This window comes from Camellia sinensis, chromosome 14 (genome assembly GCF_055761805.1).
Source record: "Camellia sinensis isolate YWXY chromosome 14, ASM5576180v1, whole genome shotgun sequence".
Lineage (NCBI taxonomy): Eukaryota > Viridiplantae > Streptophyta > Magnoliopsida > Ericales > Theaceae > Camellia > Camellia sinensis.
Window position 1 is genome coordinate 88,522,853 of NC_138974.1, and position 24,197 is coordinate 88,547,049.

Below are 24,197 nucleotides of genomic sequence, written 5' to 3' on the forward strand. Positions count from 1 at the left end.
GCGATTTGCCCTAACCTAACCTCCCTCCTCCTCCTCTCTCTCTCTGCCTCCACCGCCGAAGCTATCTCCCTCTCTCTCTGCACCGAGCTACCACCACCGCTCCTCCGTCACTGCCGCCCAACACCACCGTAGTCTAACTGTGTTTCTGATAAACTCTCTCTCTCTCTCTATATATATATATATATGCTATTACACACGCCTAGAAGTTTCTCTCTGTAAAACCATTTTTTGTGATTGAGGAAGCATCGAAAGATGTCATACGATGGAGGTAACTTGAAGTCGACCTCCATCAATGGGGTCAAGATGTACTCTGTCACTTCCCAAAACCGTTCTTTGGCCACCTGGCTTGCTCCTAAGAAACTTAAAGCCCTTCGCAAAGACGAAGGTACCACAATTTTTTACTCCTCTTCTCTTTCCCTTGCTTATAAGCTTGTAGCTATGTGAATTATTATTATTATTTTAAATTTTTTATTCTGCAACAACCAATTCACATGTAAAATGTAATAAAAATATTAGTCAGTTATGTATATATTGATGGAGGCAATAAGAAAAGTGATTGTTAGAATTTGGATAGATAGCATAATCACACTAGAATTAGAATTATTGTCAAGCTTGTGCTAGGGATTTTGAATGCCTTGGTATGATATTATTAGAAAGGGTCCGAATTTGATTTCCATGGCTGATAGATATCAATGGGCAGCATAATTATTAATTATCTATTTATATGAATTTTGTTCAGGTGTGTCATTTATATTTTAACATTTTTTTGGTTTTTCTTTTTAAGTTACACTAGGCTTTGCTTCCCAAATAAATTAAGTGCTTATCAAATGTAAACCAAGGTCAACCCTTCCTTCACGCTGTGTTTGGTTCGGGGACTTGGGAATGGATTTGGAAACCGAAAGGAAAAAAGACAGGTGAAATGTGAATGAAATATATCAACATTTCACCTAATTTCACATACATTTTCTCTTTTCCTTCTTAAATCCCCCAACCAAACACAGCATTAGGCAACGTCCAAGGTCCCAAGTTTAGGTTTTGCTTACCTTTTGTGTTATTTTGCCCCTTTATGACTTAATTGCTTTTCCGATTATGCCAGACTATCTGCAAAGGGTGGATTTGATCCAGGATTTGAGATTTGAAACAGCAACAAGTAGAATCAAGGCAACTCCTGATGGGGAGTATGTTATTGCTTCAGGTGCTGAAACTGTAAATTTGTATTTCTATTGTATAGATGATGTGTTTTCACATTACTTGTTTCATTGTCCTATTTGTATCCATCATGCTTTTTTACACTTGGATTTCAGGTATTTACCCACCACAAGTCAAAGTATACGAGTTGAGGGAACTATCATTGAAGTTTGAGAGACACCTAATTTCAGAGATAATTAACTTTCAGGTACTTTTTTCCTGTGGCATGTTTAACAATTCTATTCTTGACCACATGTAATGTGTCAATGACCAACAACACAACAAAATTTTAGGAGGATGTATGGTTTTGCAAGATGTATTTTATGACTTTGTAGTTCTAAAAAATATGTAGCATTGTGGTAAAAAAAACGCATAAAATTTGGTAACAATGATTTTATATTGCCCAAGAGAGTTTTATGGTAAATGATACGTCTTCTTGCAATTTGGATTGAAACTTTTGCAAGACTTTTTGTTATTTTTAGTTGCAGGTTTAGTTGCAATTTCATATTTGAGTCCAAAATATATTTCAAACTTTCACGAGTCATGGTGCTAGAGAAAAGTAGTTTATTTATCTTGTTTGTTTTCCTTTCTTGTTTAGACAATGGTGATCAAGTGTATTGTTGCTTGAATAGGTGTTGGCCGATGACTACTCAAAGATTGCATTTCTATGTGCTGATCGGTCTGTTTGTCTACATGCAAAATATGGGAGTCACTATAGCTTGCGGATTCCAAGGTCTTTCTTTTTTCCTATGCCAATGAATATGTTTAATTTGTTTGTCTGCATACAAAATATGGGAGTCATTATTGCTTGAAGTGGCAGTCTTTGTTGTTGGTATTATGTGAGATATGGCCAATATTTTGATAATTTATTGGCAATATAAATACAAGTTGAACCTCTGCTTTCTGGCACATTTTACTGAGAATTACTTGTCAAGAAACTGCAGCTGCTTTTGTGAGCCCTTTTTCAGGCTCAATTTAATAACGTCAATGTCTTGAATTTTTGAACCATCTACATGGTACAGTTGAACCTTAGATTTTATGCTCTCTTCTGCTTTATACTAGTTTTTTGAAAAATATGTATTTAATTGTTTATAAACAATATATCCGAGATGGATTTTAACAGAGCCAATTGGAGAAAATGAATTCATGTAGCTGATGCCAAGTAATTACGATTAAGGCTTGTTGTGTTGAGTTGAATAGTATAAAACAAGCTGCCTCTGATTTATTGTCGTTGTTAGCATTTCTTGAGGCTTGCTTTTATGACCTTACCGTGGATTTTGAAAATATCTACACATGATTACAAGGAATTCTCCCAAAATGAGTCTTTTAGAACTGGACTTCATTCTTATTTGCTTTTTGATTGTCTTATTTTAGTAATTATACTAGTTTTGAACAAATGTGTTGCATGGGCTCTCGTGCTTTCCTAGATTGCATGTAATGACATGGGTAAGGTTGGTAAGGGTATCAGAAATGCTGCCTCATCTTCCCATCTGTTTGTTGTAACAATTGTTTCTACCATAGTTATCAAAATCTTGATTCGGACCGTAGGATCTTAAGATCCTAAGATTCTAGTTGGGCTAAACGATCCGGATCGCACTAGAATCTTAAATTTAGTAGGATCTTGAAGTGACTACGACCCTAGTCATAAAATTGTATAGAATCGCACTACGATCTCGATCCTTAAAAAAAAAAATCTTTTTATTTATTTCTTATATATTTATGTATATATGTATATAAGAAATTTGATTATAAATTCTTTCTACAAATATCTCTTCTAATTTATGATAAAATAAAAGATGCATTATATCAAATTAATCATTTTTCTTCAATGATATTGCAATTATTTATTTATTTATTTTTTGGTTACATTGGAAAATAAAGCAAACTGATCGGGACTAGGCCCGTTCCCTAGATAAACCTATCATATCTGCGACAAGCAGACTTCGAATTTCAGCTGGTGGTTCATTCACCACCAGCATGTCTTCGGGTTGTTGAGCTCCAAATTTTGCCAGGGCATCAGCACAAAGATTTCTTTCCTTCCATACATGTTGGACAGTGCATTGACAGCCTCGGAGTAGAATTTTAGCATCCTCAACCAGATTCGGGAATGGGCAGTGGTCACCTATTTCCTCATTCATCAGTTGCACCACTTGCATCGCGTCTGTCTCAATGATGACATTGTTCATGCTTTTTTGAAGAATGATTGTGAGTCCCTTATACAGAGCCCAAAGCTCAGCTTCTAGGCTTGTCCCTCGTTGCAAGCAGCCATAGTAGCCACACACCCAAGCTCCATGTTCATCTCTAATCAGCCCACCAAAGCCTCCATCTCCACTGAGTTTCTTGCTGCCATCAGTGTTGAGTTTCAATCTTCCTGCAGGAGGTAAGCACCAGTTAATGAGTCTATATGAAGGTCTGGGTTGTGGAACATGTTGGAGGAATGCTTGGTGGATTGCTCTAGAGTAGTCAAAGATGAATTTAGCACTCTCTTGGTGACTAATAGATTTTCCTTCAAAAACAAAACCATTTCTGTTTTTCCCAATCTTTCACAAAGCCACCACAAAAATAGAATACCAAGAGAGTTGGTCAAAAAAATGGGATTTGCTCTTAGCATTCCTCTTAAGCCAATCCATCCAAGTCCTCTTCAGCATATCCAAGTACCACTTTCTATCAAAAACAGTGAGCCACACTTCTTTTGTCACATAACAATCTCTAAATAAATGGTTAATATCCTCAACCCCATTACACCTAGGGCATTGAGGGTTATTGGTTAATCCCCTTTTCAGTCTCATCATGTGATTAGTGAGAAGCTTCCCATGCAGAACAGTCCACAGGAAGCCTTTCAGTTTCTGAGGTAATCTCAGTTTCCGCACCCATGTCCAGTCCTCCTCCATGTTCTCATAATCCAGCAGTAAGCTATACACAGATGAAACAGAAAACTCTCCACCAGCGGACCTCTTCCGTAAGGGTAAGTCCAGCCCAGTGTTAACAGGGGGTGGAGTCCCCAAAATAAGGGCAGCTAGGGGTGGGGGAAAGTTACACCTCACAAGGTTACCATCCCAATTCCCATCATCCCCTAGCAGCTCTCTCAAGTTGGTAAAATGGTTAACAATAGCATGGTTAGTTTGAGTGGTACCAGAGACAATTTCCTCAAAAGAACTGTTTCCACACCACCAATCCTTCCAAGCATTCACACTTTTACCATCACGAACATTCCACTTCACACATTTCCTTAAAATGTTCCTGGTTTTTATCTATGTTACATGGACTCTTCAAATTAAATCAAATACCCGTGTCGGACACCCGACACTCGGACAAGGGTATGAGATATGTGTCGGATACTTTTCAACGGATACTTCTTATATAATTGTATATAACACTATTATTATATGTATATATTGTTATATAATTGCTATAAATGTCATTTTGACACTATAAGTTACATATAATACCATTTTATCTCACATATTAGATTAAAAATATAAAAATATGACATTTTTTTGCCGAGTCCGCGTATCCTTAAATTTATGATTTGATGAGTCCGACCTCTAGATACATACCCGCACCCGACACCCGTACCCGAGTCCATGTAACATAGGTTTTTATAATGCCTCTCCAAACATGAGAAACATGCTGTGCTTTTTCCAAGTTAAATAAGGAATTGTTTTTGAGGTATTTAGTCCTCAAAATCTCACACCACAAGCTGTCTTTGTGGCTAATCAAATTCCAGCCCAGCTTCGAGAGCAGAGCTAGATTCTGAGTTCTAGCTTTCTTAATCCCAAGGCCCCCACATTTCCTCATGTTGCACACAACATCCCATTTGACAAGGTGTATTGTTTTTTTGTCCATAGTGTGTCCCCAGAGGAAATTTTTGTTGAGCCTATCAATCTCACTACAAATCTGTGATGGCAAAAGCATTGTCTGCATAGAATAAGAAGGGATAGTAGAGGCCATAGACTTGATGAGAGTAGCTCTACCAGCCATAGAAAGAGTGTTGGTTTTCCAACCAGCCAATCTTTTTTGCATCCTCTCCAAGATGTCAGAAAAATGTCTCATGTTAAACTCTGCCATAGATAACAAGAACACCCAGGTATCTCCCTAAGTCAGAGGTAAGAGGGATGCCACACAAGGTACTGAACTCTTTGGCATTCCTCCTATCAATGTTAGGGGATTCAAAGAGCTTGGATTTATGGGAGTTGATATTCAAACCAGAAAGCTCACAAAACTCATTCATAATTTTCATGATTATACTACAATTCGCTGTAGTAGCTTGGCCAAATAGCATTAAGTCATCAGCAAAGAAGAGGTGGGTAAGTTTAGGCCCCCCTCTGGAGGTCTCCACACCTTTCCAAGCCTTACTATCAGCTTGAAGACTAATCATATTAGAGTCTTTCTAAACAGAGCACAAACAAATATGGGGACAAGGGGTCACCTTGTCTCAACTCTCTAGAGGGTGTGAATTCCTCCAGAGGTTCCCCATCCCAGATGACAGCAGTGCTAACAGTGATCACACAACACATGATAAGTTCAATAAGATTTAAATCAAAGTTAAATTCCTCCAAGGTTTGTTTTAAGAAATCCCAAGAAATATTGTCATACGCTTTTTCTATGTCAATTTTAAAAACCAAAGCCGCCCTTCTTACCTTTCTTATTATTCAAAGAGTGAATGATTTCTTGAGTAATAATAACATTATCACTGGTATTCCTACCAGGGATGAAACTACTCTGGTTAGGACGAATAATCTTATTTAAGAGGGGCCTTAGCTTATTAACAATGATTTTAGAAATAATCTTATAGGACACATTGCAAAAACTGATAGGTCTAAATTGTTTCACACTCTCAGGGTTACCGATTTTAGGAATCAAAGCAATAAGAGTTTTGTTCACTTCTCTAGGGATTTGGTTAGTCAGAAAACACTATCTCACAACATCACACACAGAAGCACCAATAATGTACCAATAAGTGTGGTAAAAAACAGCCTGGAACCCATCCCTCCTTGGTGCTTTGAAGGCACTTATATTCTTGACAGCTCTCCACACTTCCTCATCAGAAATGTCATGGGTAAGAGCAGAATTATCCTCCCGAGTCAGTTGACACCTAACCAGGTTATTCCAACTGGATGTGAGATAGTCAAAAGAAGTATGGCTAAAGAGATTCTCAAAGTAGTTGGTGATCAAAGTTTTGAGTTGGTCAGGTTGGTCCACCCACACCCCATTAGCATCCTTGAGGATCTCAATCTTCCTCCTCCTTCTTTTAGCCAGGGTAGTGAGGTGAAAAAATTTTGTATTTCTTTCACCCTGTGTAATCCACTTGGCTCTAGCTTTTCGGAACCATAGAAGCTCGTCTTGATACAAAACAAGGTTATATTGTTCAACAAGATCAAGTTCCAATTGGTGAAGGTTATGGGAATAGTTAGATGCCAAAGCTATTTGGATTCCCTCAATCCTCCCAAGGAGCCATCTCTTCCTCCTAAAGATGTTTCCAAAAACCTTTTTATTCCAAATACTGGCTTCTTGAGAAAGAATCTCAAGACTGTTACTTAGGGAAGGTGAGGGAATAGCCCAACTATTCTCAACCATAGACTTAAAGGGCCTACTAGAAGGGTTAAAATGAGACTTACCTTGAGTGAACACCATCATTGGGGAGTGGTCGGAATAAGTTCGAGGTAGGTTTCTGACTGCTCCATCCGAGAATGAAGTTCGCCACTCAGTGTTGCACATGGCTCTGTCCAGTCTAACCATAGTGTTGGCCCATCCTTTCTGATTATTAGACCATGTCAACCTCAGCCTGCACAACCTAAGTCCATCAGTTTACAATTGTTAAGACTGTCATTGAATTTTCTGCTCCTTCTTTGGTCTTGACTCATGCTCTGAGAATTATTTCCTTGAAAGCTTCATTTCTCATTTAGGGAGGTGAAGTCATTAAAATCCCCAGCAACTAACCAAGGTTTCTCCATGGGCTGAGCTAGAACCTGTAGCTGCTCCCATAACTCATCTCTCATGTTGGCATTCGGACTGGCGTATACTGCTGATAAAACCCAGTCTTGGAAATCTTGTCTAGAGATAGTTGCTGTGATTTGTTGAGAGCAAGCCTCCGCGACTTTGACATTCACCACATTAGGGTTCCAAACCATCCAAATGCCCCCACTTCGGCCAATAGGGTTTACATGTGCTGATGCCATGAAGCCCATGCAGTTGAAGAACATGCCCATGTCTTTAAACTCCACTTTGGGTTCCCCAAGAACTACTAGTTCTGGTTTATGGATTTGAACTAGCTCTCTCAATGTTCGTTTAAATTTCTTATTCCCTGGTCCTCTGCAATTCTAGATCAGTAAATCCATGGAAGGTATTTCTTGGTTAGGTAGAGGACTCTGGGAATCAATCCTCAGATAGCCCTTCATTGCTTGGTGGTTCTCTATCATTGATTTCAATGAATTCATTGAGATGTAGTGTCGTTCCTGGCTTGCATCTACTTGTCTCCATGCTTGAATCCTCAGCTTTACTTCTTCGTTCCACCATTCTGAGGTGATGAGGTGAAATGCTTCTTTCCCTGGTGTAAGACACACTAATACTCTCTGCTGGGTCAACTTGTGGTGTTCCGTTGGATAGTTCTCCCCTTCCTCCTCCATGTTTATCTGGTGGTTCTCTGAATCTGGGTTTACTAAAGCCAACTCTGTTGTGGGTGTCTGGTGATATGGAGGTAGAGCTAATAGGGTGACTGGTGTTGATTTGGGTATTGGTGAGTGGTTTCTGGGTGACTTGGTTCAGGGTTGTCTGATCAATGATATTACTACAGGGTGAGTTCTTACCTAACCCAAGCACTATCCCTGGATACTGAATCTCCATGTCAGTAGCACTTTGCTTCCCCAGTCTGATCATTTCCTTAGCCAAATTTGAGCTAGTGTCATTTTTCCTTTCATAGGGTCTTGTGTGGTATTTGAATCCTGCCTCTGAATGAGCCTTTCCATTTGAACTTTTTCCTTTACCTGTTTGGGCTATATGGCTTGTGGCTATTTCACCTTCTTCAGTAAGGACCTCAAACCTGTTGTGCTTGGGCGTATTGGTCTTCTTTTGAGTTGTTGGGCCTCTTGGTTGCCTTTTGGGTTTGGATATAGTCATCCATGGCCCATATCTTTCTTGGGTAGCCTCACATTGGTTGTCCACTAAGGTAGTTCTGGTTGCATCCTTTGTTTGGGCTTGTTGAACTTGACTTCCTTCTCCAGTCATCTCTTGCCCCTGTGCCTTGACTTCCAGCACCATTCTCTCACTGCAGACCTCCTTCCGGTGCCCAACCCTACCACAAGAAAAGCAAAATGAGTGCAAATGTTCATACTCAACCCCATAAGTATACTTACCTATAGCAATGTGGGATATCAATGGCTGTCAGAGGTCCATTTCCACACAGACTCGAGCGTATTTTCCTCTTGCAGTCATCGCTGTGTTGATATCTATCTTCAGAGGGACTCCTAGCACTTTAGTGATGTGGAAGAGGGCTTTCTCATTGTAATACTCAATGGGTAGAGTAGGGAATCTCACCCATATCGCTGTGGTATCCTCTTCGGCTTCATTAGCCTTGAATTCATGTTGCCATTTTCGCACAGTCACATAGTGGTCCATCACGATCCATGGGCCTCCAGTAAATACCTTAGTATAATCATCCATTAGGTCGAACTTGACTATGAAGAAGCCATTACCTATATCTAGAGCCTCGAAATCTGCTTGGAGGCCCCAAATCTTAGTCATTTTTGTCATGAACAGCTTGTAGCCTATGGTTTTCCCCAATAGTCTCACAAATCAGACATTTCTTCCATGGCTCCCTTATCTTCTTTAATAGGACTGCTGGTAGCCTAACTCTAGGGATCCAATCCCTCTCCTCCTGCATTTCCTCGTCTTCTTTCTCAGATGCCTTCGGCGTGGCAGCATCTTCATCATCAGATGAAAGCACCTCCACATCGTTATCAAAGTTCTTTTCATTACCATTCTCATTGAACCGCGATCTCAGTAGTGCTTGCTTGAAAGACTTTGGGGCTTGTAAATCCCCAGTAGTCTCCATCTGTTTAGCATCTAGTTACCTTTTGTGAAGAGGGGAGATCACCTGATTCGTAGCTTCAATCGATGGGTTAGGGTTGGGTAACATCTCCCCTAATGGGTTCCCCATGGAGACATCTTCACCCATGATCGCATCATCAGGATCAGTATTGCCCTTGATCTTCTTAGTGCTTCGGATTAGGTGGTCTTTCTCTTTCGTCGAGCACCCATGGTCGTTTTTCCGATTGCCCTCCTTCAGAGCCTCAGTAACGGTCATTTTTAGAGAGAGAATTCCCTTTTCCAATGCCACCCTCATTCCTTACAATTATTTAACATACATTATCATTATAGATATTTTATCATTTTATTTTACATTAAAAGTAGAATCTTACGATCTTCGATCCAATCACAAGTCCCTTCTAATGATCCTACCTAGGATCCCAATTTTAACAACCTTGGTTTCTACTATCCCTATTTATTGAAATTATGAACTGTCTGTATTGTACCAAAAAAAAGAAGTTACATGACTGAATTCTTCAGGTTACATTTACTAAAATATCATAGAATGATCATCTGTTATGATGTAATCCGGTGTCTGGAATGGATGCATTCTGCTTTTCTACCTGTAACTTATTTTCATTTTTTGTATGGGTGTCAACTTAACCTGTGTATCTGTGTCACTTTTTTAACAGGATGGGAAGGGATATTGCATATGATTCCTGGTCTTGTGACTTGTTTTGTGCTGCCTCTTCTCCAGATCTATACAGAATAAATTTGGAACAGGTTTTTGGTTGAACTCTTTTATCATTAATATTTGTTAGTATAATTCCATGGCCTCTTTCATCATTATAGCGGTCTAATGTTTGTTAGTATAATTCTTTTCATCTATATCTGGCATCTTCTAGGAAAACAAATTTTCTGAGACACTCTCGTTTGGTTCCTAGAATATAAAATGTGCAACTGGAACATCTGAACTTTACTGGACATATCACAATTTGAGAGACCATGTTTTCATGCTAAACCAGATCAACTGTATTTAGCGGATAGGAAGTTGTCAAAAGTATCCACGGTTATGCATCTACAGTTCACCTTTCCAATGGAGACCTTGTGAACTTAGATTGACCTTTGTGTGATGAAGGAAAGCAATTTTAGCATTTTCCACCCCTTTCCGCTTTCCTTGATGGTGTCCAATGTGCTAATGCATGTTGATGTAGTTTTGATTAAATGACAATTCAATTTCTTTGAGGCCATTGTATTAGATGCTAGTGCTCATGTCATGTATCTGCTTCTTTTTCAATTACCTAGTGAGTTACAATGGCATATTTGTATTCTTATAAACTGTATTTACCACAGATATGGCCTCACCTTCTATCGTTACATAAGATTCAATTTTGGAATGCTTAATATTTTTTCCATTGATATTTGTATGTTGTAGGAACGTTTTGAATCCATTTGATTTCTAAATCAGATTTATTAGCTACTATATGTTCAGGATTAAAAAAATTGAAATTTTATTTCACAGGGACGTTTCCTCACATCACTTAACACACAGTCCCCAGCCCTAAATGTAGTCACTCGAAGGTTGGTATAACTTATGCCTTCTGTAGTGCGAAGTCATCATACGTTTGTTTGCTTTGGGGATTCCCTTCACTTATCGAGTTTTGAGACAGTCTTATTTTCTAATTCAGCAAGGTTCACGGTTTAGTTGCTTGTGGTGGCGATGACGGTGCTGTGGAATGCTTTGACATGAGACTGAGATCTTCAGTTGGTAGGATAAATGCTGTTGCGCCTGCTGGTGATATTGACCAGGTAGCATTCATACAAAAATTTCAGTGATATCTGTGGAAATGGGGCAATACATTGTCATGTGAAATTGTTTTCATAAATACAAGATGCCTGAGGGTCAAATTTGATGAAGATGAAGTTGAATTTGTTGCTTATATTTTCAAGAATGCTATGTTATTGACCACTTGCTGGGTACTTGTACGGATGGCATGTTCTTTAAGCTGAAGTTGTATTGATGGTGTTACTATGATATCAGTGTTCATTTATTTAAATTTCCTCTGGCGGGTCCTAATCTTATCTTCATCCTCATTAATTTTGAAAAAACAATGAAAGGAAGCTGGAGTTCTCTCTTTTTTTTTTTCTTTTTCAAATCATCTTCCACCATGTGGAGGAGGAGGAAGCTTTAGGTTTCAATTGCAATAGTGAATTTCCGTGACTAAGAGTATGCTCTAACAATATCTATGGATTCGTAGGAGGTTACTGCAATAGAGTTTGATGGAGAAGGAGGCTATTTCATGGCTGTTGGAAGTAGTGCTGGAAAGGTATGATTAAATCATCATTTGGCAATGGATTGTAATTATATCATATTCTCTGTATTATCCTAACAATATTTGCTACATAACTTTAAACTTATCAATCTTATCACAACCCCCGCGGGGGGGGGGGGGGGGGGGGGGGGGGTCTACGGATTTTGAGTGCTATACTGAGTAAATTCTCTGACTGGGTGAATTGAATGTGACTAACCTGTTCTTCCACTAGAATCTGTAATAGAGGGCACGGAGTTGCTTTTCTTCTCTGGATTTTGAGTGCTATACTGATTAAATTCTCTGACTGGGTGAATTGAATGTGACTAAACTGTTCTTCCACTAGAATCTGTAATAGAGAGCACGGAGTTGCTTTTCTTCTTATGTAACAGATATAAAGCAAGGAAACCTTGTTGCTCTAGAAGTGATGGAAAAGGAGTGTGGAATCTAACAGTAAAACTAGTAGAGCAACAGGAAAAATTGTGCAGAAGAATTCTGATTACACAAATGAACAGGAACATCTGTGGATGTAGAATTATAAAATTCTGAATTCACATAATGAACCATGATTATGCTACTGAAATATTGAAATGGAAAGGTATTAGGTCATATTTTACATTCCATTCATGTGGGAACTGGGAAGTTTCAAAGGAAAGATGTGATATGGCGTTTCTGTTATACTATTGTTAATTTTTACTAATAATGCCATCATTGCCCATATAGTACTGCTATTTCTAGAACTGCTGGTAAAAAGTTATATAATATAATCAGTTTTTTGGGAATTTAAAATTGTAAATGGCAGCTAACTGTATAAAAGTTTAGGAAGGAAATAGCTGGTGAATGGAGGACTGCATGTGGGAGAATAACAGTTGTGAAAGTTTGTCTGCAATAATAACATATGAAATAATGTTGCAATGGAAATGAGTGTTTAGTATTTGATAGTAATTCTGGAAATTGCATTTTATAAATTCTGTAAAAATTGAAATATATATATATATATATATGTATTTCGGTTTCATGATAGTGATGTAGGGATACTTCAAATATTTGTGTACCCTTGTTGGCAATGTGCTCTGCCTGGTGCAATGGTTGAAGCTTGAGGGCAGTAGTCAGTCACCTCCTGCTAATAGTTAAGGTTAGGTATGTATGCATAGTATCGTTCCTAGTAGCCTCCATTAGTGATAGCACTGAAGGATGGCCTTTTACCCTTGTTGCATGATGATGTTATATAGATAGACATGGGGAGTGAGAGGGCACTTTCCATTATGGAATACTGCCTTATTTGACAGTTCACTTTTATTGAATATCTTCTAAGATTTTACCTCCCGTTATATTTATTTTTCATAAGTGTAGATATTCATGCCTTCGAATCCATTGCTTAGAAACTTCATGATACCCCATGTGACGTGGAATCGGGTATGAGTATCAGGTATAGGTGCGTCTCTAAATGTTAGACCTTCATAAACTTAAATCTTAGGATGTTCGGATATTATCCACATTAGGATATGGGTATGTGAACTGGTTATGGACACACACACATATTAAATATTATGTAATATTCTTAGATGAGATGATGTAAATTATGTAAAAATGTACTTGAGATTAAATAAGATATAGAAAAAATGTGGAATTTTTTGTCTCTCATCTATGAAAGAGGTTATAAATGTTCATTTTCTAGCAAATGTGAGTTTCTTATTCTTCAAATATTGTACAAGGTTGGAGGATCCAAGTGTCTAAATTGCGTATGGGTTTAGGACAGATATTCCACACCCTTGTCATATTGGATGGACATAAGTACTTTGGGGGAACTAGAAGAGTCCATGTAATGTAACATAGATGATACCTTAAACCAATGATGAATGGACTTGACCTATCAAGCATGGGTACTTCAAAAAACATACCGTATCCGTACTGGGTACTTACCGGCATATGGTACCTCGTATGGTACTTCTACATACATACCGGGTACACGAAACATATACTCAAATTTTTTCTTCTTAATTTTTGACGTACCCAGACGTACCTACTATATACCCAAGCCATACCGTATCTCAATTGAAACAATATTTTCTTCTATTATAGAGATAAAACTCCTTTTACTAGATTTCTTTTTTATTTTTAGTTTTATAGTTGGCACGTTTTTAAAATTAAACTATGGTTTGTAAAATATATTGACATTTAATTTTGATTTATACATTTACTTTTGGCATTAAATGTTAATTGTAAGTTGAATCTTAACAAATTAAATTATTTAATTAATTTTTGTATTACTATAAATTAAAAATAAATATTTTTTACAAGCATACCAAGCCCAAGCCGTACCCGTACCCTATTTTTTTTGGATTTTACCGTATCGACGTACCCGTATCGTACCCGTACCCGTACCCGTACCCGTGCTTCATAGGACCTGACCATGGTGATAATTTTTGGATGTGTTGCCATTTTGTGACATATAGGGATTCAACGAATTGAATCCACCTCAGCACCATATGCATACCCGTGTCCCTGTGATAGTGAATGTGGGTACAAGTGCATGTTTATTTGTATGCATGCAATGTAATGTAATCAGGGAACATAGTTTCCTGATGGTATTGAGTTTCTTCTGTGATTTGGAGTTGTTTAAGTCGCCTGATTGATTTGTCTGTCTATTTTCTGTGAGGCCAACAAGAAATGATATGCCAACTGTAGTTCCCTTTCCTAAAAGGGTTGTGTAGGGCTTATATTTTTTAAGGAGATAGGAAATCGTAAGTGCATAAAGACAAGACATCTTGGGACATAACATTGTAAAAATTGAAAAATTGAGGTTCAGATCAGCATTTAGGAAGTCAAAAAATTAGCAGAAAACATATGTTGGTGTTTTCACCGGAGAGGAGCCAGAGCAGGTGAGGGAATGGTCTCCATCATAGATAAATGAAGTTTTTTATGGGAGATTTAACCATTTTTGAATATCTGGGGAGTTTTGAGGACCCTTATATAATGTTGCTTTGGAAGATATTACTCAAATTGGTGATGAAAGGTGGGTTGGGATCATAGGACATGCGTACTCAAGTCTGGGGCAGTTGCAATATTGGCTTAGAGAAGGTTCAAGATCATTATCTTCTGTTCTCCTCTGTGGAGAGCATCTGGTAGAAATTTCTCAAAATTAGCACTAATAAAATAAAATTTTCAAATTTGCATTGTCATCTGGCATAGAACTAATCCTTTGTTCTATAAACATATATCAGTTTTTATTGTGGTTTTCCTCTTTATTAATAATTTTATTGTTTTTGTGTCTGACATTTTTTCTCCACTAATCATCTCTAGTATGAAACCATGTATTCATTCTTGCTATTTAATATGCAGGTACTGATTTATGACTTGCGTTCTTCACATCCAATGCGTGTGAAGGATCACATGTGAGTTACCTCTAAGGCTGGTTATTGTCTCTAGCTGTTCCTAATTTCGTACCCATTGAATGGCCAACATTTCTCTTTGCTCCTAACATGCTGCTTCTTGCAACTTACCAATGTTTTATAGGTATGGCAGCCCAATTTTAAATATTAAGTGGCATCGAACTCTTAACTCTGAGCAACCAAAGTTAATTACTACTGATGATCATATTGTCAGGATTTGGGACCCTGAGACGGTAAGGAATACTTCCAACTTCTTTCAAATGTGAGTAGTGAGAGCAATTTGGTAATCCTGTTTTAGTTTATGGATCTGAGATTCTCTGTTTCTTTATTCTGATTGTTTGTTTTGGTCATGTGTAATGTCATGAAATTATCTTCAATCTTTTGAAATTGAAGTGATGAAGTGGGCTATTGAAAAGGAGGAAAAAAACCAACACTTCTAAGGATTGCAACCATATTCATTTTATTTATTGCAACTCTAGGTTATCCTAATCTGATGGATATTCTTGATTGTAAATTATAGTTTATTGTTAAAATATATCATCACCTACCACCTCCACTCACCTCCACTACCACACACTCCACCTACCACCTCCACTTCACTCCTACACCTACTACCACATTTTCTTCTATATATAGGAATTTGTAACTATCACAAATACATCAAACAATATTTATCAATCAATAATACATATATTTTTTACATGGTATCAGAGCAGGTTTAGAACCTAATAGTTTCACTTCCCCGGCGGGCGGCAATCTCGCCTTGGCCGCCCGCCGGGCCTCAACCTATTCAGCTTATTTTCTACACATACCTTCCTCATCACTATCTGTCTCGGTGGAGCTCATCACAGACTCCACCGGCGAACTCAGATCCGAGTAAGGCCCAAAGGAGCCAAACCCACACGGAAAGTCAAAGGGAAAGGCCTTCTTTCTCAGCAAAACCTTAGGCATCCTCTGTAGCAACCGCTCTGAGATGCTTCAAATCAGTCTTGTTCCCGATGAGCATGATGACGATGTTGGCATCTGCGTGGTCTCTCTCTCTGTGAAGTCACCTTTATGAGGTTAAGAAGTAATTTGAAGCAGCTTGCTGATCAGTATGCTCTTTCCGAACAGCAATATGAACAGAAGTTGAAGCCTTCACTTTTAAATACATGACCCAGATGGCCACCACAAACTGTACAGACCCCGAAGCAGCCAACTTTTGCCCCAATCCATCCATACCTCTTTTTCTTTTTCTCCTAAAGCCGCCTTCTTCAGTGGAGAGGAAGGTTAGGCCTCAGAAAGAACAAGCTTTGAACTGTCCAAGGTGCAATTCATCTAACACCAAGTTTTGTTACTACAACAACTACAGTCTCACACAACCAAGGTACTTTTGCAAGACTTGTAGAAGGTATTGGACTGAAGGTGGATCTCTCAGAAACATTCCTGTTGGAGGAGGTTCAAGAAAGAACAAGAGATCTTCATCTTCACCTTCATCAACAACAACTTCATCATCATTTTTATCAAAGAAACTTCCTGATCTGGTTCTTCCACCTCAAAACCCTAAGATCCATGAAGGCCAAGATCTCAACTTGACTTACCCATCTCATGATTTCAAAGCCATCTCTGAGCTCATTCAAGTGATGTTTGTTGAGTTCTTTCATACCCATGTCGGTGCCGATGATGCCGATATCGGATCAGAACTCATTTTACTCATCTGGGTTTTCTCTGCAGGAATTCAAACCAACCCTAAATTTCTCTCCTATCACCGGCAGCTACATACACACTTGCCCTATACCAATCCATTATAATATCTTAACCTCCACTATCCTAGTCCACCGAGCACAAACATCAACCACATCACAACCACTTTTTTGTTTTATTCCTTTTATCCTCATCATCATGTCCCCCACTCTCTCTTCTTTTATTATTATTATTATTACACCCACTTCACTATTCTTCTTCTAATTATATATATACTTTTCCATTTTAAACTATTTTCCACCCAACACCATCAGCACATTGCATCCACCGCCCAAATTTTTTTTTTTATTCTAAAAGCTTAATTGGTGCACTCCTTGTTCCCCATTTTCTTTATTTTATATATATATCTATATATCTCTTTTTATTATATAAAAAAAAAAAAAAAAACAAACATCATCCTCTCTCCTCCGTTTGATTTCAAATATATTTTTATTATTTCTTTCTTTAGTTTTCTTTTACATTATTTTTACTCTTTTTCCAATTCCATTCATACCATCTAGCTTTGCACACCAAACCATATTTTATTCATCTCAGGGATCAACCCCGATCACAATTTTACACAAAAAAAAAAAAAAAAAAAAAAATACAAACAAACAACCACATTCACAGGTGGGATTTTTTTGTCTTCTCTACTCTGCCGCCGGTCTTTTCTTCTTGCCTCCGTCCTGGGCGGCCCTTGCCGGTGTTGCCTCCGTGTGTCCCACTCCACTGGGCATGATCACTACTCCCTGCTCCTCCACTGCAGCATATGGCGGCCCTCCAAATCGGAACATAACGGTGGCCTTCCGCTTAAGCTTCCTTATTTTCCTGCCTTCAGCACACTTTCTCTGCTCGCGCATCCTTATACATGCGTTGGAGCAGAGCAGTTGGGCGTTTAAATGCTGCACTTCATTTGTCCTACTCTGCAGCCGGTTCGACAAGTTTGTGACCGCCGTCATGGACTCCACACATGCCTTCAAGTATACTGATTGGCCTCCACATCCGACTGCACTGCCATTCTTTGCTCCACAGACCGCATAGGAAAGTTCAACGGAGCAAACTCCGGGGCGCTTGGTTGAGGTTCCAGTGCCACCGCACCAGTTCTCTCTCCTGTTGACTCGTTGAGGTCGGGAAAGAGAGTGAGCAGACTCCGGGACGAAGAGGCCATTTTCTGGGCAACAGAGTGTTACAGAATAATCTCTCGCAACAGAGTGTTACAGACTCTCTCTCTCAGCACAACGAAGAGGTTTTCAGAGGATTTCACAGGTTTTTTGCCTCTGCCTCGGCCTCAGCCTCCGTCTTGGTTAAATAGCCGAGGCAGCCACGCGTATCGCGCGCCACTTGCCGCCAGACGACAAACGGGCACGCCAACCAAGGCACTCACGTGCCTCGCCATCATGTCCGGCACACCTTTTGATGAATTGGGCACGCCTTTTGATGGCACGCCTTTTGACAAAATTGGGCACACCTTTTGAGGGTGCCACTTTTACAAGGGTCCGACAAGACTCTGTAAACTGTCCCGACATTGATTCCGGTTAGCTCCTTCATGGGTCCGACAAGACTCTGTAAACTGTCCCGACATAGATTCCGGTTAGTTTCTACAAGGGTCGACAAGACTCTGTAAACTGTCCCGACATTGATTCCGGTTAGTTTCTACAAGGGTCCGACAAGACTCTGTAAACTGTCCCGACATTGATTCCGGTTAGTTTCTACAAGGGTCCAGCAAGACTCCGTAAACTGTCCCAACAACTGTCACCACATTGTCTGCTACAACGGTCCGACATGACCCCATAAACTGTCTTCTACAACGGTCCGACATGACCCCATAAACTGTCTTCTACAACGTTATGACACCACCATACAGTGTCCTCTACACCGTTATGACACCACTTTTCAGTGTCTTCACCAACGGTCTGACACACCATACAGTGTCTCCTATCCTTTTTTATTTTTATGTATTTTCTTGTTTTGTTCCTCTCTTCAAACTCAAGTTGGTTAGTTTCTATCCTCCTTGAGTTGCGGGGGGCTGTTAAAAATATATCATCACCTACCACCTCCACTCACCTCCACTACCACACACTCCACCTACCACCTCCCCTTCACTCCTACACCTACTACCACATTTTCTTCTATATATAGGAATTTGTAACTATCACAAATACATCAAACAATATTATCAATCAATAATACATATATTTTTTACATTTATTCCTACCTGAGACGATTTATTTTTGAGGTTTTTATTGAGTTCTCTAATATTTTCAGGGAGAAGGCATGACCAGCATTGAGCCAACAGCTGGAAAAATAAATGATATTTGTGTCTTTAATGGAAGTGGGTTGATGTTGTTGGCTCTGGACTGCAGCAGATACCATCTTACTTCATACCAGCCTTGGACCTGCGCCAATGTGGTGTTCTTACTTGGAAAACTTGACGGTGTGATTATTGGACGATTCTAATGACTTTCTTTGACTTATATGTCCTGTTGGATCTTTATTACTGGTGGTAATGTTACCTTCTGTTTTTTTCTGTAGGAAGAGATGGAGGAGGGTGCACAAACAACTATTTATGATGATTTTAAATTTTTGACAAAAGAAGACCTTGAAAAGTTGAATTTGACAAATTTGATTGGCACCAATCTTCTAAGAGCCTACATGCATGGCTTCTTTATTGATTACCGATTGTATAAAAAGGTGATGATCCTCGTTCTATGTTTGGTTTTAATATGGGAACTAATGCTGCATTTTAGAGAAATATCAAGGCTGACTTTGTAGCCTTCTATGGAACTTCACTCTTTTTCTAAACTTCAGATACTTTTATGTTATTCAGAAATCTTTCTAGTTTAAATATGTTAGTTGATCTATTTTGAGAAGCACAAAAAATAAGGTCAGAACTTTTCAGTCTCGAGGAATCAAAGAATGAATTATCTAATAATATGGTGTTGGTTTGAATAGGCCTTCTATCATAGGCTTCATAACTAACTACCTAATTATTAGTTCCATTAAGGTTTTATGATTTTCATGCATGACATTCTGTAGACAAATGGCAGGAAGGTCTGAAGGGCCTAACAATGTAATTTTGGGAATGTGGGTGTTTTAACATGTCAATGGTATTCCATTAAAACTTTCTGGAGTAGTGCAATGGCAAATTTGTTTATCAATAATTCTTTTGGTTTACTTCTGCAGGCACAAGCACTGGCAGATCCATTTGCCTATGATGCTTATATAGAACAGCGGAAACGAGAGAAACTGGAGGCTGGACGCGCTCTCGAATTACGGTTAGTTTTGTATCAGTAGTAGTTTTTCCTTTCCTCATTCATTTTTCTTTCCTTTTTGTTTTGTTTTATTTTATTTTTTCTACCTTGTATTTGTGCACGTGTTGGGGGTTGGGTTAAGGAACCAGGAACTTAAGAAATACAAGAAATTACATAATTCATATCTTATTGATTTTGACCATAGCTACTTCATCACTTTGACTTGGCCTCTTTTTGGCAGAGCGTTAGACAAATGGGAAATGGGGGAACTAATTGCAAATCAATTTAGTGCAAGTGAGAATTGTGCCTCTGGGCCCCTCACTTACACCGAGGCACGTGTTTCACTTTCACTCCATTGATTTGCAATTAGTTTATCAATTTCACATTATCTGATGATTCTCCCTTTTGTTAAGAACATTTCATTTCATTAAGAAAAGATGTACACCAATCAGTATTTGAGAACAAAAGCAAAGAAAGACACTGCTAGAAAAAATAAACACGGCTAGAGATTCCGAGAAGATGAACAAGTAGTGCGCCCCCCCCCCCCCCCCCCCCCCCCCCCCCCCCAAAAAAAAAACAAAAAAAAAGGTCTTCTTTGGTTATAGTGACACCAGTACCAAAACGCAGACACACCAGAAAAGTAAAAGAGTTGCTCTCCAACTGAACTCAAAAAATATTGGATAGAATTTGGTTCATGTTTAAGAGTCTATTCTTGCTAGCTTCTGAAGTAATTCATATTGTGTTCATGTAACTCTTTCTGCTGATGATGGGACTTGACTTCTTGTTGGCCCACACAAATTGATTTGCAGTATGAATACATAATTTGATTGTTGAAAAAGTTATAGACCACATTGAATGATAAGAAAGATCTCAGGAATAAAGTGTTCATGTTCTTACATTAAGATTAGCCTGAGAATATTTTTCATTTCATGTACAAATATATATATATATATATGTGGGAAAAAACTCACTTTTAAGAAACCAGAACTCATAACATATCAGAGTAATGTGGTAGATCTCAGTGGCACCATTGATGTTTGAATATCATTTTTCTATCAGTGCGTCACCTCAAAATATTATGCATATCTTTTATTTAATATATATATGCATATAATGTACAATTTTCCTAAAAGCTAATTGTGAAACACCATTACTCAATTCAACCATTATATAATTCTGGGTGAACATAAAATAAGTTGCTTTTTGCATAGACTGGAGAATCTCATTCATAGTGCAGATTGTCATTCTAATGAATAACTTTGAAACTCAATAATATAAAGGGAAACTCATTGAAAAGGAAACCTGTTGGGTAAATCAGTAGTTTTATCTGCGTTTGAACACACTTTTTGTTCTAAATACCTTGCTGAAAGGCTGTATACTATCGATTTGAATACTTGAAAGTTGTACTTGAGCTAATTTGAGGATACCTGTCTGCTTACTATGAGGGTATAAATTTGAGGGATATTCAGAGGTGCCTTTAGTTTTGCAGTGTCAAGCTTCATCCATGGCTAGAAAGTTTCCGATTTAATTTTGTTTTTATTTTTATTTTGCAATCTCTGTCAACTGAGGATATGATCGTGTGTTGAGTAAAGATAAATTCCTTTTTGTACTTCATCAAGTATAAGCTAAGGTTAGATATGGGCTATGTGCAACTATATGAGAAGAGGGGTCTTCTTTTGTAACAAGAAGTAACTAAATTGGTAGACGATATTAATGACGACAAAAGAAATATTAACCCTGGGATCAGCAGTTCAAATTTATGCTTTTCGGTGTTCTATTTGGTTCGAGAAAAGCCACACACACAAAAAAAAAGCACAGGAAATCATATGAAAATGAGATATTATTATGTTGGCAATGGCGGCATAGGTACAAATATTCGAGGTTCCAATTTTCTTTTTTTATTTGGTTTGAGTTTTCTGAATTCACTTTTTAGAAAATTGAAACTTTTTGTTTCCCTTGCTTTTTTGTTTTCACTGAATTTTTTAAATATTTTAAGCAATTTTTTTAATTTTTAGATACACCTAACATAATTACACTTAAAAAGTATAATATTTGTAAAAAAAAATCCTTAAAAAATTCACTAAATACCAAAAATACAAAAAAAAAAAAAAACGAAAATTCAGTATATTTTTTATATTCTTGTGTATTTGTTGATTTTTTAAAATATTTTTTTACAAATATTTTACTTTTTAGATACATCTAAGTAAGGTGCATCTAAAAAAGTAAAAAAAAATGCTTAAAATTTTAAAAATATTCACTAAAAAAAAAAAAAAAAAACATGAAAAAAAAAACACTCAATTTTCAGAAAATTGAATTCAAACACATTTTCTGTCCCTATGCTTCTCATCAACTGAACAGTGGATTGAAGTTCCATTTCTTACTATTTGTCTTTCCTAATTTCCATAGTATTTGTGTACCTTAACCACAAATTTAAAGAGTGATATTTCTGTCTAGTGTGCAACTCTGGCCAATAAAAGGGTAAGGGATAGAGGGAGATTCATGTATTTATCAGTTTCCTTTTATGTTATATGACTAATGTCATAATTCATATACAAAAGATCTGAATTTTTTTATTCTTTATATTTTATATTTTAATTCCTTGGTTTCTCTTGCAGATAAAGAGGAAACTGCCTAAAGTTAACCGGGTACTTGCAGCTCGTCTTCTTGAAAATGAAGAAGCTGAAAATGAAAAGAAGGATGAAGATGACGCTGTTGCTAAGAAAACATCCAAGAAAAAGAAAGGACTCAGAAGTGATGACCTTAAAGATGAACGTTTTGCAGCAATTTTTGAAAATAAGGTACGGTAAATTGGTCGCTTGGATCATTTGACAATGCTAATAATTGTTTCAAAGAGGTGACATGTATTTTTTATTTTTATTGTCCACCACTTTCTTAGTGACCATTTCACCAGCATTTCTAGTATCAAGAACATAAATAAAACTGTAAATGCGAAGAACCTCGAAATGAATGATAACTATTGTATGTAGGTGTTTGTAATTATATGAATACATAGAAAACCTTAGTGTTATATCACATGATATTTTACTTTGGTCCTTTTGGGTGGTTGTATCCAGGACTTCGAAGTTGATGAATTTTCACAAGAGTATCTCGCTTTGCATCCTATGGCATCCAAGAAGCAACCATCTTTGGTTGAGGAACATTTTGAGCCTGTTATGGAAGATGATGAACAGGATTTAAGCGATTCTGATGCATCACCAGCATCCTCGTCATCAGAAGATGATCGCACCAACAACAAAAGAAAATCAAAAAGCAAATCACAAGTTCCAAGGTGAATGTTCATAGCTGGTTTATGTAGAGTTAACATACTATGAGCCAGATCCATCATACGTTTACAACCATTTGGATTTTATGTTAAACCTATGATCCTACATCTGTTTGCATTTTTTTTTGGGGGGGGGGGGGGGGGGGGGGGTGTGTGTGTGGTTGTTGGTTAAATGAGGAATCTCATGAAAGTGATGTTCTAAAACCTCTAAATATATAATTTTTTTTAATAAAACCTGCAGATTGTATGAAGTAAAGGATGAGCGACATGCAGAAGCATTCTGGAACCGTGTCTCACTTGCAAAGGAGGACTCTCTTCCATTGGGTGAAAGGGTAGCTGCTCTGGCAAACAAGCAACGGTATTCACGTAATTCAAATGATGTTAAAGTGGGACCAGGAGGATCGAGAGAGATTTCCTTCGTTTCTAGAAGCTCAGCGAAGTACAAGGAAGATGAGGAGGACAAGGAAGAACCACACCCAAAGAGGAGAGGAGTGCAATCATTAGGGCTAAAGCCTGATAGATCATCAGGTTTTGGAGGCCGAGGAAGAGGAGGGAGTCGTGGAAGAGGCAGAGGAAGAGGAGGGAGTCATGGAAGAAGCAGAGGAAGAGGTAGGTGGTGAATTTCAATATGAAGATTTGGTTCTTGTTTGTACGGGATATATTTGCTAAGCCTATTTTGGAAGACTCAATGAACAACACATTCACAAGAAAGAGACCTATAAATTTTATGGGTTTGGATTCAGCTGCGATGTACAATTCAACTTACTCAAGGATATGGGAATACGTTGAAGGCCTCAACTCTGTTTCTTTTCTGGTTTATGTGGTGGAGGGTAATGAGTTCTGTATTTGCTTTTAATTCCAGTGAAGTTTAGATTTTAAAAACACCTACATTTTAAACTTCTTTCTATGTAATGTTCTTCCTCCCTTTGTGAGCCTCGCAAAGCACAAGTTGAATGGTGAATTTTGATCGGGAAATGTATACAACCACTGAATGAAATTAGAAATTGCAGATCAGTTTAGATTTTTT

General features: G+C 38.0%; 1 protein-coding gene and 1 pseudogene across 1 annotated transcript; both read left to right on the forward strand.

The window, feature by feature from the left end:
• On the forward strand, positions 1-24,197 carry EDA7 (embryo sac development arrest 7). The gene is given in 18 exon segments (XM_082905833.1): positions 1-385; positions 1,097-1,195; positions 1,305-1,396; positions 1,821-1,921; positions 9,906-9,996; positions 10,736-10,794; positions 10,902-11,022; positions 11,472-11,540; positions 14,865-14,917; positions 15,039-15,147; positions 18,902-18,998; positions 19,001-19,021; positions 19,024-19,070; positions 19,169-19,327; positions 19,820-19,915; positions 22,503-22,685; positions 22,962-23,176; positions 23,412-24,197. Coding segments are annotated over 18 exon segments (2,124 nt in total). The 5' UTR covers positions 1-252; the 3' UTR covers positions 23,791-24,197.
• On the forward strand, positions 15,918-16,861 carry LOC145807865 (uncharacterized; annotated as a pseudogene).